At 41.1% G+C, this 12,127-nt stretch overlaps 1 protein-coding gene across 3 annotated transcripts in view; it reads right to left on the bottom strand.

The window, feature by feature from the left end:
* CARMIL1 (capping protein regulator and myosin 1 linker 1) overlaps nt 1-12,127 on the bottom strand; it is a 318,749-nt gene that overhangs the window by 55,743 nt on the left and 250,879 nt on the right. For all 3 annotated transcript variants that reach the window (XM_040967705.1, XM_040967702.1, XM_040967704.1), the window contains 3 exons: nt 10,879-11,007; nt 8,751-8,882; nt 2,851-3,026 (listed from right to left, as the gene is read on the bottom strand). In XM_040967705.1, coding sequence (XP_040823639.1) covers nt 2,851-3,026; nt 8,751-8,882; nt 10,879-11,007 — 437 coding nt within the window. The remainder of the gene's footprint in view (nt 1-2,850; nt 3,027-8,750; nt 8,883-10,878; nt 11,008-12,127) is intronic.

The following is a 12,127-nucleotide window of genomic DNA, read 5'->3' as shown; positions in this document are numbered from 1 at the left end:
CACCCCTGATATCCTGGTGACAAAGCCAACTGTGATTCTATTTCTATCTTTGAAAATGAAATCTAAGAAAGTGTGAACAGGGCTAAGGATTTCCAAAGACAAGCTTTAAACACTGTCATAAACACACGGTTAAACAGACTTTTCTTAACCAATTTCAACCTGCCTCTGCAATTTCAAAACTGGAGACTTAATGAAAGAAGTGAAAAACATCTGGAAGGACAAACTTAATGGGAACCAGACGGACCATGTGGTGAGGAACAATTCACCCATTGACATAAATGAAAGCAAACCTGGGCTGGAGTAAATTAGGAAAGTCTAGTCTGGCTGTTAAGTCTCAGTTACAGTTTAATATGCCTATACCCACACTCTTTTAAAAAAGCTTTTCACCAAACCAATGGCTTCGTATTATGCTGCTTCTGCTTCAACTTTCCATCTGACTTTTAACAGTTACAAAGTCACTGTACACTTGTCTTTTATAAACAAGGGTTATTAAAATTGTCAGTTTTGGTTTTTCTTGCCTGACACCAGAAGTTGCCTGGACAATAGAAAGTGGTTCTTAGTTTTCATTCATAAATAGACCCAGCCACAAAGGTTACTGTCAGATGGCTGGTATCTTGGCATGTCAGCAATTCAGTATTCCCAAACTTCATCTTCCGTGAGTGTTTCCAGGCTGAGTAAACACAGCTTAATGCAAATATGTAGAGATGTCCATAAATGCACAATACATGTACAGGGAAATGTGGTACCGAGACAGAGACCCACATTCCAATCTTGTCTCATTAGGTCCATTTGCTCGTGAAAGTCAACAATTTTGATGTCTCTTAGAGCAGGGAAAGGAGCTTTTTTGAAATAAACTTACTTAATCCTAAGGCTAAAGCTGAAAGTTCACTTGTGTTAACAGGGAAAAAGTTTTTCGAACCTAAAGACAGTAACCTGCTCTGAGATTTCCCTGCCCAGGAAGCTCTCTGGTGGGTCAGAAAAATGAAAGCACTGATGCTTTGATGGCTCCAGTAAAAATGTTTCTAGGCTAAATACAAAATGGGTCTTTCTTTAATCCCTGTCCTTGAGACAACTGATTGCTGGCTACAGAGTTTATCTAATAAGCTCGTTCTATTGTTCACCAGAAATGTCCACTGATAAGATTTACTCAAGCCTCATACTAAAAACACAGATCACTTGGACCCACCCCAACTCAGAGAGAGGCCTAAAAACTGAGTGGAATTCTTTCTGATTATCTTGGAAATTACACTTTCTCATAAACCTTGAGGTGCGGTGGTTCCTCTTTCCTCCTCTCTCTGATGGTGAGGAGTATCCAAAAAGAAGGACTTTGCAACTATCTTTGAATGTCTCTGGATTGTTCTGTCATTTTGTCTAGTGATTCTAATAATTCCTTACTGATTTGTGTGTCCAGTTTATAAAATTTTTACAATAAGGCAACTTAGCCTGCATGCACATGAGAATGTGTACCTGCATGTGTGTGTATGTGCACACACACGCACACACACGGTCCAAATAGCGCATTAGAAAAAGCTGATGCAGGAGCCAAGAGACCTAAGATTTACTCCATAACGTGAGGAGTTCTACATTACTGTCCAACGTTGAGAATTTGCCCTTTTTCAAAGAAATGGCCACATTTAACAGAAATTGTTCTCTACTAAAGTAATCAGAGTATCATCTATTACGGGTTGAACCCATAATTAAGAAAAGATATTTAAAAAAATACATTTTATTCTTATTATTTAAAGAAGTGATTTAATACTTATGTCATAGGTTATACTTTAAATGATTAATATTTATTGGTAGTAAATATCTGAAACTACAAATAAGAGAAATATGTAAGCACCAGTAGGTACAAGGATTCATAAAACCACTAATCTGTGGAGTCTTACGAACTTTTTGAAGATCTTTTAAGTTTTCAAGTGTATTCAATAGCCCCATTATTGAGCTGAGTAGGTCCCAGGACATTTATTGAAACAAACAAAAATCATAAAATAATGGTTGCATCATCAGACTGTCTAGACAGTTGTCAGGGTTTTGTTATCAGCCTTCGCACAGAGATGCAACAGTGACGACTTAATTTTCCAGGTGTTTTGTTTTTGCTGTTCATTTCTCTTGTGGAATGCTATTTAGCTGCATCATGATGTCTAAACATCTACACCTCTGGCAAGGCACTTTTATGCTTGCTACAATTAAGTATTCTTGTCAATGCTCAGAGATAGTGAAAATGGGAAATTAAATATATTGGCGAACTTGAATTTCAGTCGTCTGCTTCCTCAACGAACATACTGAGCATCTGCTAAGCTATCAGGTCAAGCTGGAGTCTCCACATCAAAACTCACACTAAGTCTGTCAGTGACTGCAGCTCCAAATATTTATACTTTGCCATATTTTTCAAACTTTCTCAAGCAGACATCTCTGTAAGTACCCCAAAGACATATTAGCAGGTACACCTTAGTACACCTTAGTTCAGTTCCACCCATATAACCCAAAAGGAAAACACATCTGCCCATTCACAGGCTGTGTACTTGCTCACAATAGCAGGTATCAGGTCTGTCTTCCTGCTGGTGATTACTAAGGTGAAAAACAAAACTCAGAAGAAACACAGATGACATATATACCCCAAGATTAAAAAAAGAAAAACCTCAAAGATGGCAGATACAGCTATGTTCCTAAGCAATGCATACATGTGGTCATCTTATTTTGGAAATGTACAGAACCTGTGCACCCATGTATAGCCCTGCTGCTCCACAGGCTATGCCTATGGCACAGGGATGAAGAAAACGCAAGTCAGAACTGCCGCCGCTGCCTTCGCGCAGGCTGCAGCGCCGGTGAGGCACGTTAGGAACCTACCTAATTTTGTTAAGGATATCAATTCCAGACTGCTCCAACAGGACATTTTTAACAAAGGTACGTGGGATGGAAATCTTTTCAGTGCTGGCACGAATCAGGTCTTGTCGGATGTGGGCCTTTTTCATCACATTGGGACAAAGGTTCTCGGCAGCGTCCACCATGGATTCGAGCGCAGCCTGCAATGCAGCACAAGTGGAGGGGAAGAGATGATGACACTGAACACGCCATAAAACTGCAAGGCGGTTATATATAGCCTAAGCCTGCCGGAAGCACCACAATAGAGCCCCGGAGTGCAGACAGGGGTTTCCAGCTGCCTAAAAGTGATGTGTGATCACTGGAGTGCTAATCTGGGGCCATCCCTTTACAGCAGACACTTGGAAGAATCGGGCATGCTTCATGCTGGAGTCTGCAACATTACAGTGTGCCAGCCACGCACCGGAAGACTCAACACACAAATGCCAAGCTTTTCCACACGAGCTCACCATACCTACTTGTTCTCCTGGCACTGCAAAATAAATGTACAAATACTTCCTGGAGAAATCTATCTTTGAGCGCTTTGGAGATTTTGCAAATCAGACATCCCAGAGACCCCAAAATATAGCATACCATTCAATCACTACCTCTATCAAGATGGCAGTACCAAAAGTCACAGAAACTACTGCTAAGTCCACCTCTTAAAAGAAAAACTAGTATTGGCTACAATAACAATGGTGGTAGTCATATTCAAGGTAGAGAAAAACTGAAACATCCACAAAGCACTTTAGGCACATCCAATCAACAGTCAGATTTCAGAATGTGGTAACTGCTTCTGCATTATTTCATCCCCCCACACCTGTGAGGACTGCCAGAGGAAATGCCCCCCAACCCCACCCCCACCCCAAACACACAAGCTTTACAAGTGAAGAATGCAACTAAAGGGAGTTTAAGTGATTTTTCCTTAAAGGTACAGCTGGAAACTGTGCCAAGGGCACCAGTCAATCCTGACTTTGAAACCTAGCTGAAGAATATGGGCAAATTCATTCATGGGCTGCTGGACCCTGCCATTGTCTATACCTACAATGCCAGGACACCCTTAAATGGTGGAATGGCGGACTTATGAATATTCATAAAGGAACATGAATTGTGATAACAGAAGGGAAGTCAGTGGGGAAGAGAGGGAATTCCAGAGCCTATGGAACTGTACCATAAAACAGTAATAAAAAAATTGATGGCAAAAAAGAAAAAACCATGACACTGCAGAATGAGGTGAAGGGCTGCTGCCAGGGGCAAGGGCTGGGAGCCTCTTGAGAAGGATCCAAAAGCCACTGCTATCTTCCTAGCACACAGTACATGCTGTCGCTCTAGCTGAATAATCTCTGGGTCAGTGCATTATTCCAAGAAGACAACAGTCAGAGAAAGATACAGATGCGTCCCCCTGAGACAAATGATTTCTTCTTTGGTGTTAGGACAAACACAGTCTGTTTGAGACAAAAAAAAAAGTCTAGCAGCGCCCACGACAATGGCCTTGGGGGCTAAAGCTGTCATGTTCATCAACATTTCAGTCACTCCTGGCAAAGTCCCTTGGCTGCCAGGGCTTATTCAGTGACAATGAACTGAGCTCGCCAGCAAAAAGGTCTAGCTGCCGCGGAAAGCCTTAGTGAGAAACATCTGGGCAATGCCAAGTAGCGGGCTTTAGCGAGTAACCTCTGTGGCCCTCTGCATTTTCATCTATGAAACCATGTCCCCAGGCCTCTTTCTGCTGTACAAATCCAGGACTGCACGCTTGTGGCCCTAACAAAGAAATCTCTGCTTGCTGTCAACATTCAATTCAACCAGTACGTCAGTTCCCTGCCACTGCCTCACTCCCACTCTGCCCAAAAGTGCAACACAGCACTCTATACTCCACAGTTTCATCTGTGGCTTCCTTTGACCCATGCAGTAACTGTGTAAAGGAAGGTAGCCTTTTAAATATCCTCATTTCTGTAGATGAGGACATCGGGCTTAAAAGAGAGAAAGGGGTGGCTCCAAGTCACTCAGTTGGCTCCTGGAATTGGAAAGGCTGGGCACTGTGGTTTTCTGTCCTTAGTGGCTCTGCCCATGGTTTTTCTTCTCTGCTCGGAGAAGTATGATCTTTTCTTGCTGTTCTGATCCTCAGTACCTAAGGCTGCCAGGATGGACTCTGTGGTGGCTGGAGAAGGGACTGCAGGGCACCTGTGCAATGGCATCGCTGATCCCATTTTTATGGTTGGATTCCTGTGTCATCACACGCATGGAAGACCCAAAGGAAGCTCCCGGCTCCTGATCGACTCATTGCTAGCCATTGTTGCCACTTGGGGAGTGAATCAGCAGATGGAAGATCTTCCTCTCTGTCTCTCCACCGCTCTGTATATCTGACTTTCCAATAAAAATAAGTAAATTTAAAAAAAAAGCTAACAGTAGCTAGGTAATTAACATTTATAACTAATAATGCTGTATAATATTTATAAAATAAACTGATTCAACACCTTTAATCTGGCAGCTGCACTCACATGTTCTAGAAATGAACCAGTGAGTTGCTGTGATTCATTACAAGGAAAAAGAACTCACATGACACTGTGCTCTGAAACCAATCTCTCTCTCTCTCTCTCTCTTTTTCTTTTCAAATTATAAAGAGAAGAATAAAGAGAACTCTGAGAACTCTTTTGAACAAATGAACTTAATATTGACAAAATGCCTCCTGAGCCCCTCACACCTAACATGCTAAGTACATGTAAAATTGACTGGGAGGTATTTCATCATTTAAGTCAAGGGTGAAATTAGGAATTTTCTAGGCCAAAACAAACTTCCTTAAATTTAACTACAGAATGGAAAAATGAAGGTTGCCCTATGTTAGAATGTTCAAATTTCACTTATTCTTCTACTTTTACTCCAGGAAGAAATGATAGGACCCAAAGAATAACAGCAGAGGGATAGTTGTCACAAATACCTAAAGCATTCACTCTTCAGAAGACACGGAAAAAAAAAAATATCTCTTTTAAAGAAGGATCTGCTTCTGACTTAATCTCTTCCAGGAAATTGGCTAAGAAGCCTGGCTTACCGGGATAAATCCTTCATTTTTGAAATGCTACTTTTGAAAAGTGATTCCAAGAGCTTTGTGAACTTATTTTCATTTAGTATTCAAAAATGTCTGTCACTGGCAGTAATGCAGGATTATAGAGAAGGAAAATGCCGTTAGGAGACAAGCGCAATCCTGCACAAGGGAATTCCGCAGTTCCTGAAGAATGAGGCACCTTAGAACACCTGCTCAGCGGGAACAACCACAGGACACACAGCTACGCCTGCTGGATTACTTTTGTCCCCCCATTCCCTATAATAAAATTGATCTTTACAAAAGAACAATTAGGGTCATACTAAATAGTCCACTCACTTTAGCTCTCGTTGGCATAACATGCTGAATTAAGAAAATTTGAAAAATGGGCAAAGGACTTGCTTTTCTACTATGAAAATTTGACACTAGCACCGAAACCAAATAATGAGCACAACAAGAAACTGAATAAGGACTATATGAAAAATACACCTTTCCTGATAATTTTAAGAAAACCAATTCCTTGGAAAGCAATACAAACAGAAAAATGGGAAATTGTCTTTGAAACAGTAAAAATACTGTCTCCCCACATGACTGGTAAACTCCTTCAGTGTCCTGGAAATGTCAAAAAGCAAACATGCACTGAATTAAAGGAACACCAACAAGTAACATTTATTAAGAAAATTTCATTGAGGGTACATTATTATTCATACCAGACATGCCCAAAGAGAAAGGAATTTAAACTGCAGAAGAATTTAGAATAAAAAAATATAATAAATGAATAGGAAACAGAAAAAAAAAAAAAACAGAATGTCTGGGAGCCTGGAAGCAGAGTGGTAGTGAGAATGAGGGCACAGTGTTATATATTTGCAAACAAGGAAGTGAGGATAAATGGAGAACACTGGTGACATTTAACAAGAAATCAAAAAAATATATAAGTATAGAGAATGTCTACTACACAAAAATAATTTTCATCCTCAATATATTGGTATTATTCTAGGACTTTATGCAAATACCTTTTATTGTAGACATTTGCCTTCTATGCCTTCCTAAGAATGACTGGCAGGGGTCAATTTCAACCTATTCCATGCTATCAGAAGGCAATAGATATTAAAGGTAAAAAAAGGATGATTCGTGATTCCCACTAGCCAGAACAATAATTGACAATTTGAAGCTGCTTAACAGGAAAAAACCATGCTGATGTTCATGCTGATTTAATCACTGGCCTGTTCCTAGCATGAAAGCAGACATCACAAGTATCTTAAAAAAATTAAACTAGGGAAATAGATAATTTACAAAAGACAAAAACAAAAGGATAACAAGTAACTTGGTGTATTCATGGTTTATGACAGCCATTCCAAAGATACAATGACATATGTTTACCCCTTTTACAGAAAAGCACTGAAAGGCTGACATATTTGGTATACTAAATGAGCTACTACCCATCCTCCCACGGAGCAGGAGATATATATTCACAAACTGGTATTGTGGCAGAAGACATAAAACCACAGCCTGTGACATCAGAATTTCATAAGGGTGACAGAGCCAGTCCCTGCTGCTCCACTTCTGATCTAGCTTCCTGCTTATGGCCTAGAAAAAGCAGTGGAAGACATTCCAAGTGCTTGGGCACCTGCACCCACACAGGAGACCCAGAGGAAGCTTTTGGCTTTTGGCTTCAGCCTGGCCCAGTGCTGCAGCCACTTAGGGGGATGAAGCTGTGGATAAAAGCTCTTTCTCTATAATCCTTTCAAATAAATATATACATAAATATATACGTATTTGTCAAAAAAATAGAAAAGAAAGAGTGCTATGTACTATTTCACCTTGCAATGGATTAATTACATCAATTCATTCTATCAGAAACTAGAAAATAGATTATGTGGGTACACCAATAATGTAATCATTGAATATGATAATGAATATTCACCAATCTAGAATTGTATTCTGACACTGGACCAAATATGAAAGATTAGTGTTAAGTGTATATCATATGAACAAAGAAACTAAAACTGCATCGTAGTCACAGAATGCCTGCAAATTGATGAAATTATTAATGTAATACTCTCTAACATTTCAGATTTTTTCTATTTTTAGTATTGTTTAAATATTTCTCATACTGTTTCATTTTTCAGAAATGAGCAATTCGGCTGGTTCGCTTTCTCTATAAAATAAGCATCATTCTTACATATTCTATTCTTTATGGAGGACCAAAACCCTGCTTTTCGGTAACAGTCTGATCGAACACTGCCCAGATGCCTTAGTTTCCTCTATCTGTCACCCCCAAACACTCTAAAATAGCAGAGACTTTTCTCCTGCATCTTTGCAGTCTGGGAGCATACAGGCAGGTCTTAGCGGCCTCTCATTTTTCCCCACTGCCCGACCCCATCCCACAGACCTTGTAAATTCATTCCAAATATATGCCCCAGCCTTTGCCCCCTACTCCATACAAGGACTGGTCTATGCACCTAATATCAGGCTTTCCTTTTGGGCAGCATTGCCCCATCCTCCAAATCAAGTGTAATAGCAGAAGATATTTCTCTGGTTCTTTCTGCTCTCTAAGCAGAGATCAATCATTCCTTCACTAGTGCAGTCTGTCAAATCTTAAGTACATTTAGACATACATTATCACCAAGGAAACTGAATTTCACCTGAACTCATTATGTAGAAAGTCACTCCAATGAAGCAGCTGCAAAAAGACACAGGATTCAATCTCTGCTACACATGCAAATGCACGGGATGCATACGCCCCTATTCCCACAACACACACACCTAGAATATAGGGAGCTATGGGAAGAAACACAATCATACATAGGTAAACCATAACAATTTCATCTCCCAAACATCAAAACTCACAAACCTTTAGTTGTTCATCCACAACTCTCGTGACTTCTCCAGCCATGGATTCCAGGGTCTCCTGGATTGGACTGGATGACAAGCCACTGGCTCCTGCCCAGGACGCACCACCAACATGGTATAAGTTTGGTAATAGCTGTAAGTAAAATAAAAAGGAACTTACCTCTAATTGAACAAGTATTTCTGTAAGCACCAAAGTCATTGCAGAATTCATAGAAAGCGTAAAAAAATATTATTAGGGCAAATCTATTTTTGATGAAAAGTTCTTTGCAGAGATTTATACACTCTGGTCCAGATTCTTTACAAGCAATTATTTTTATCCAGTGAACCACAGCAACCCTAAGAAAACTAGCTGGGGACAAGGAACCTTTGACCATGACCACTTCTGACACTGGCGGATTTGAAACCACAGGAGTAGGATGTTATCTCTACATGCCTTATGGTTCTCATCTATGAGATTTAGCTAGTTTTATTCACAATGATGTCACCTTTAAAAGTGTAGTTTTGTCACACCAAGCAAGTCTCCCAACCTAGAGAGCAGCTAGGTTTCCTGCAATTCAATTCAGACACCATCTACCTAGAATTAGCATCAGATGCTCCAAGCAAAGGGTTCAGTCCCACAAGATTGCTCCTCTGGCAGACACCAGCCATAAGCCCTATGTTGTCACTGGATTTCTGCCCTACTATCTCCACAAGATCCCCAAACACCCACCCAATATCACGCTGAAGAACTGACTAGAATGATTAACAGCACTTGGGAAATCACTACTCAGTATTCCTGGAGTATCTATAAATGACACAACTCAGACACTGCCAAATGGAAGAGATGCATAGGAGAAGTCTGAGGAGCTGTCCACGCCCACTCCGGGCAAGCCTTCCTCCCAGCACCTTGAACACTCAGAGAAGTAGCTGTTTAGGCATCTTTACAGATGCTTCATTATGTAGACAGGCTTGATTAAATCATTATTGGTAACAAATGAATGCCATTTCTGGCCCCTCTTCCTTTAGGCACTAGGACAAGACTAACAGATCCAGGGTCCGACGTGGTGGCGCAGTGGTTAAGGTCCTTGCCTTGCACACCCGGGATCCCATATGGGCACCGGTTCTATCCCCAGCAGCCCCGCTTCCCTTCCAGCTCCCTGCCTGTGGCCCAGGAAAGCAGTCGAGGACGGCCCAAAGCTTTGGGACCCTGCACCCTCGTGGGAGACCTGGAAGAGGCTCCTGGCTTCGGAATGGCATAGCATCGGCCGTTGCGCTCACTTGGGGAGTGAATCATCAGATGGAAGATCTTCCTCTCTGTCTCTCCTCTCTGTATATCTGCCTTTCCAATAAAAATAATAATAATAATAAAAAAATAATAAATCTTAAAAAGAAAAGACTAACAGATCCAATGCTCCAATCATACAGTTGGTCCTTTTGCTGAGCAGCCCCATCCTGAAATGCTTTAGCAATCACCAAGAGTCATTCCATATAGATAAACTCCAGTGTGGTCAAAGGGCTTGTTCTAAGTGAACCAAAGATGCTCAGATCAGCTCCAGCACACATGACCAGGGTTTCGGTCACTCTGTATCAGGATCCAGCAACCAAGAGCAACTATGTTTTCTTTCTTTCATGTGATTCAAAACATTGGACTAATCTACCAGGTTCCTCATAATCAAGACATTCTGGGACTTGGTGATTCTGTGATTCTACCATCAGAATCAGGGTTAGATGCCAGACTGCATGGCTCCCAGGAAGTCTCTGAGTAGTTCTCTGGGGACCAAATTCCAATACGAGAAATTGGCCACCCACCAAGCAGAGGTGACAGAGGAGTTACATTTTATCAATGTGGAAGTAGTATAATCCTAACTGCCTTGTTATCTGCTTAAACTGCAGCTACCCCACAGTTACTCAGGCCCCAGTCACATCCTTTTTGAGTCACACTGGTCTTTTGCTTTTTGCTAGACTTGTGGTTTACTGCAATCAGCTCATAGTCACAGAAAGGAAACAAAGACTAACCTGGTTGACTGCACTTCTCAGTAACTTTAGGATCCAGTGAAGACATAATGATAGCTGGAATTCATTCCTAACATTGAAATTTAAAAAGGCTTTTTAATGACACCAAACTTGCACAGTCTGAATGGGAAACTCACCGTCTTGGAGTTCTTAGCATCACGCATGAGCCGTTCTGCAGATTTCAAGTCTTCCTGAATGGCCTCTCCCCCGCAGTTCCGTAAGGAGTTGAGGTGATCTTGAACTTTCACACATATCCTGTCAATCATCTGCTCCAAGCCATCATCAGGATGACATGTGCACCCGCATCGGCCACGCGGGATTCAGAGAGAAGGAAATGCAGAAAGAAGGAGAACAAAAACATCTGATTGGAATTTCTGAAAATATAGCTTACAGCCATCTACTAACATGGCTTGTCAGCTCACAGAAGAAATTTTGGAAGCATGAGTGCCAGAAAACCACATGAGATGTTTCAGTTCCCTTCTCTGCCTTCATAAAGGCAAACAGGCAGAACAAAGAGGAAAACTTTTAGAACTACTTGGAATCTTATGGCTACTCAGTGACATTTTCCTGGGTAGTGTCTCTCCTTCACTAAGTTTCCACAAGTACCTCAAGCACAGTGGCGGGTACTAAAGAAAGGAATGAAACATGCCACCCTCAGGCCAATGCAGTGACTACAACTCCATCCTCCTGCTACACAGGTCTCAATGCTAAGAAAATCAAAACATGCCCTGAAAACTGGTATTTTTTAAAGTCCTTCAATTATATTAGGTATTTTCTGCATATGAGCACCAAACCATTAAAAAATGAATTTTTATTAACATGGATAATAATAATGTTAGCATCATCTAATTTCTATTACAGTAAGGCTTCTCTTCTTAGCTGAATTGCCTCTGAATCATGTTTGGCGTTCTGTGGATTTAATATAAAACCAAAAGGAAGGACCACTGAGTGTGGGAGACAAAGAACATGACAGAAGGGTATGATAATGTTCCTCCATGAACATACTTATGTGGTTTGAATATGGGTTGTCTTCACTTAATCATGTTGAAGCTTTATTGTTGATTCACTACTTGCTGACAGATCGGGAATGAGGCAGGTGTTTCCATCACAGGGGAGAACCCTTGTGAATGTAGTAAGAACAGTTATCCCCATCGGTGGGCTTGTGCTCACACTGAGTTGTCTGGGAGTGGCTTAGTTGCATAGCAAGGCTTTGTCTCACTTTCTTCCCCTTCTTCTTCCACCCAAAGCTGAATGTACGTGATGCTCTCACTGGTGCCAAGCTCTTGGGCTTGCAGCCTACAGAATCATGATGTTAATAAATCTCTACTTTCCAAGATTACCCCAACCCCATCTTCCCAATAGCAGCAACAGAAAATAACCCGTGAA

Source organism: Ochotona curzoniae, unplaced genomic scaffold, assembly GCF_017591425.1.
Source record: "Ochotona curzoniae isolate NIBS_2020 unplaced genomic scaffold, NIBS_Ocur_1.0 scaffold_461, whole genome shotgun sequence".
Classification (NCBI taxonomy): domain Eukaryota; kingdom Metazoa; phylum Chordata; class Mammalia; order Lagomorpha; family Ochotonidae; genus Ochotona; species Ochotona curzoniae.
This window is presented reverse-complemented; position numbering and strand designations above follow the sequence as displayed.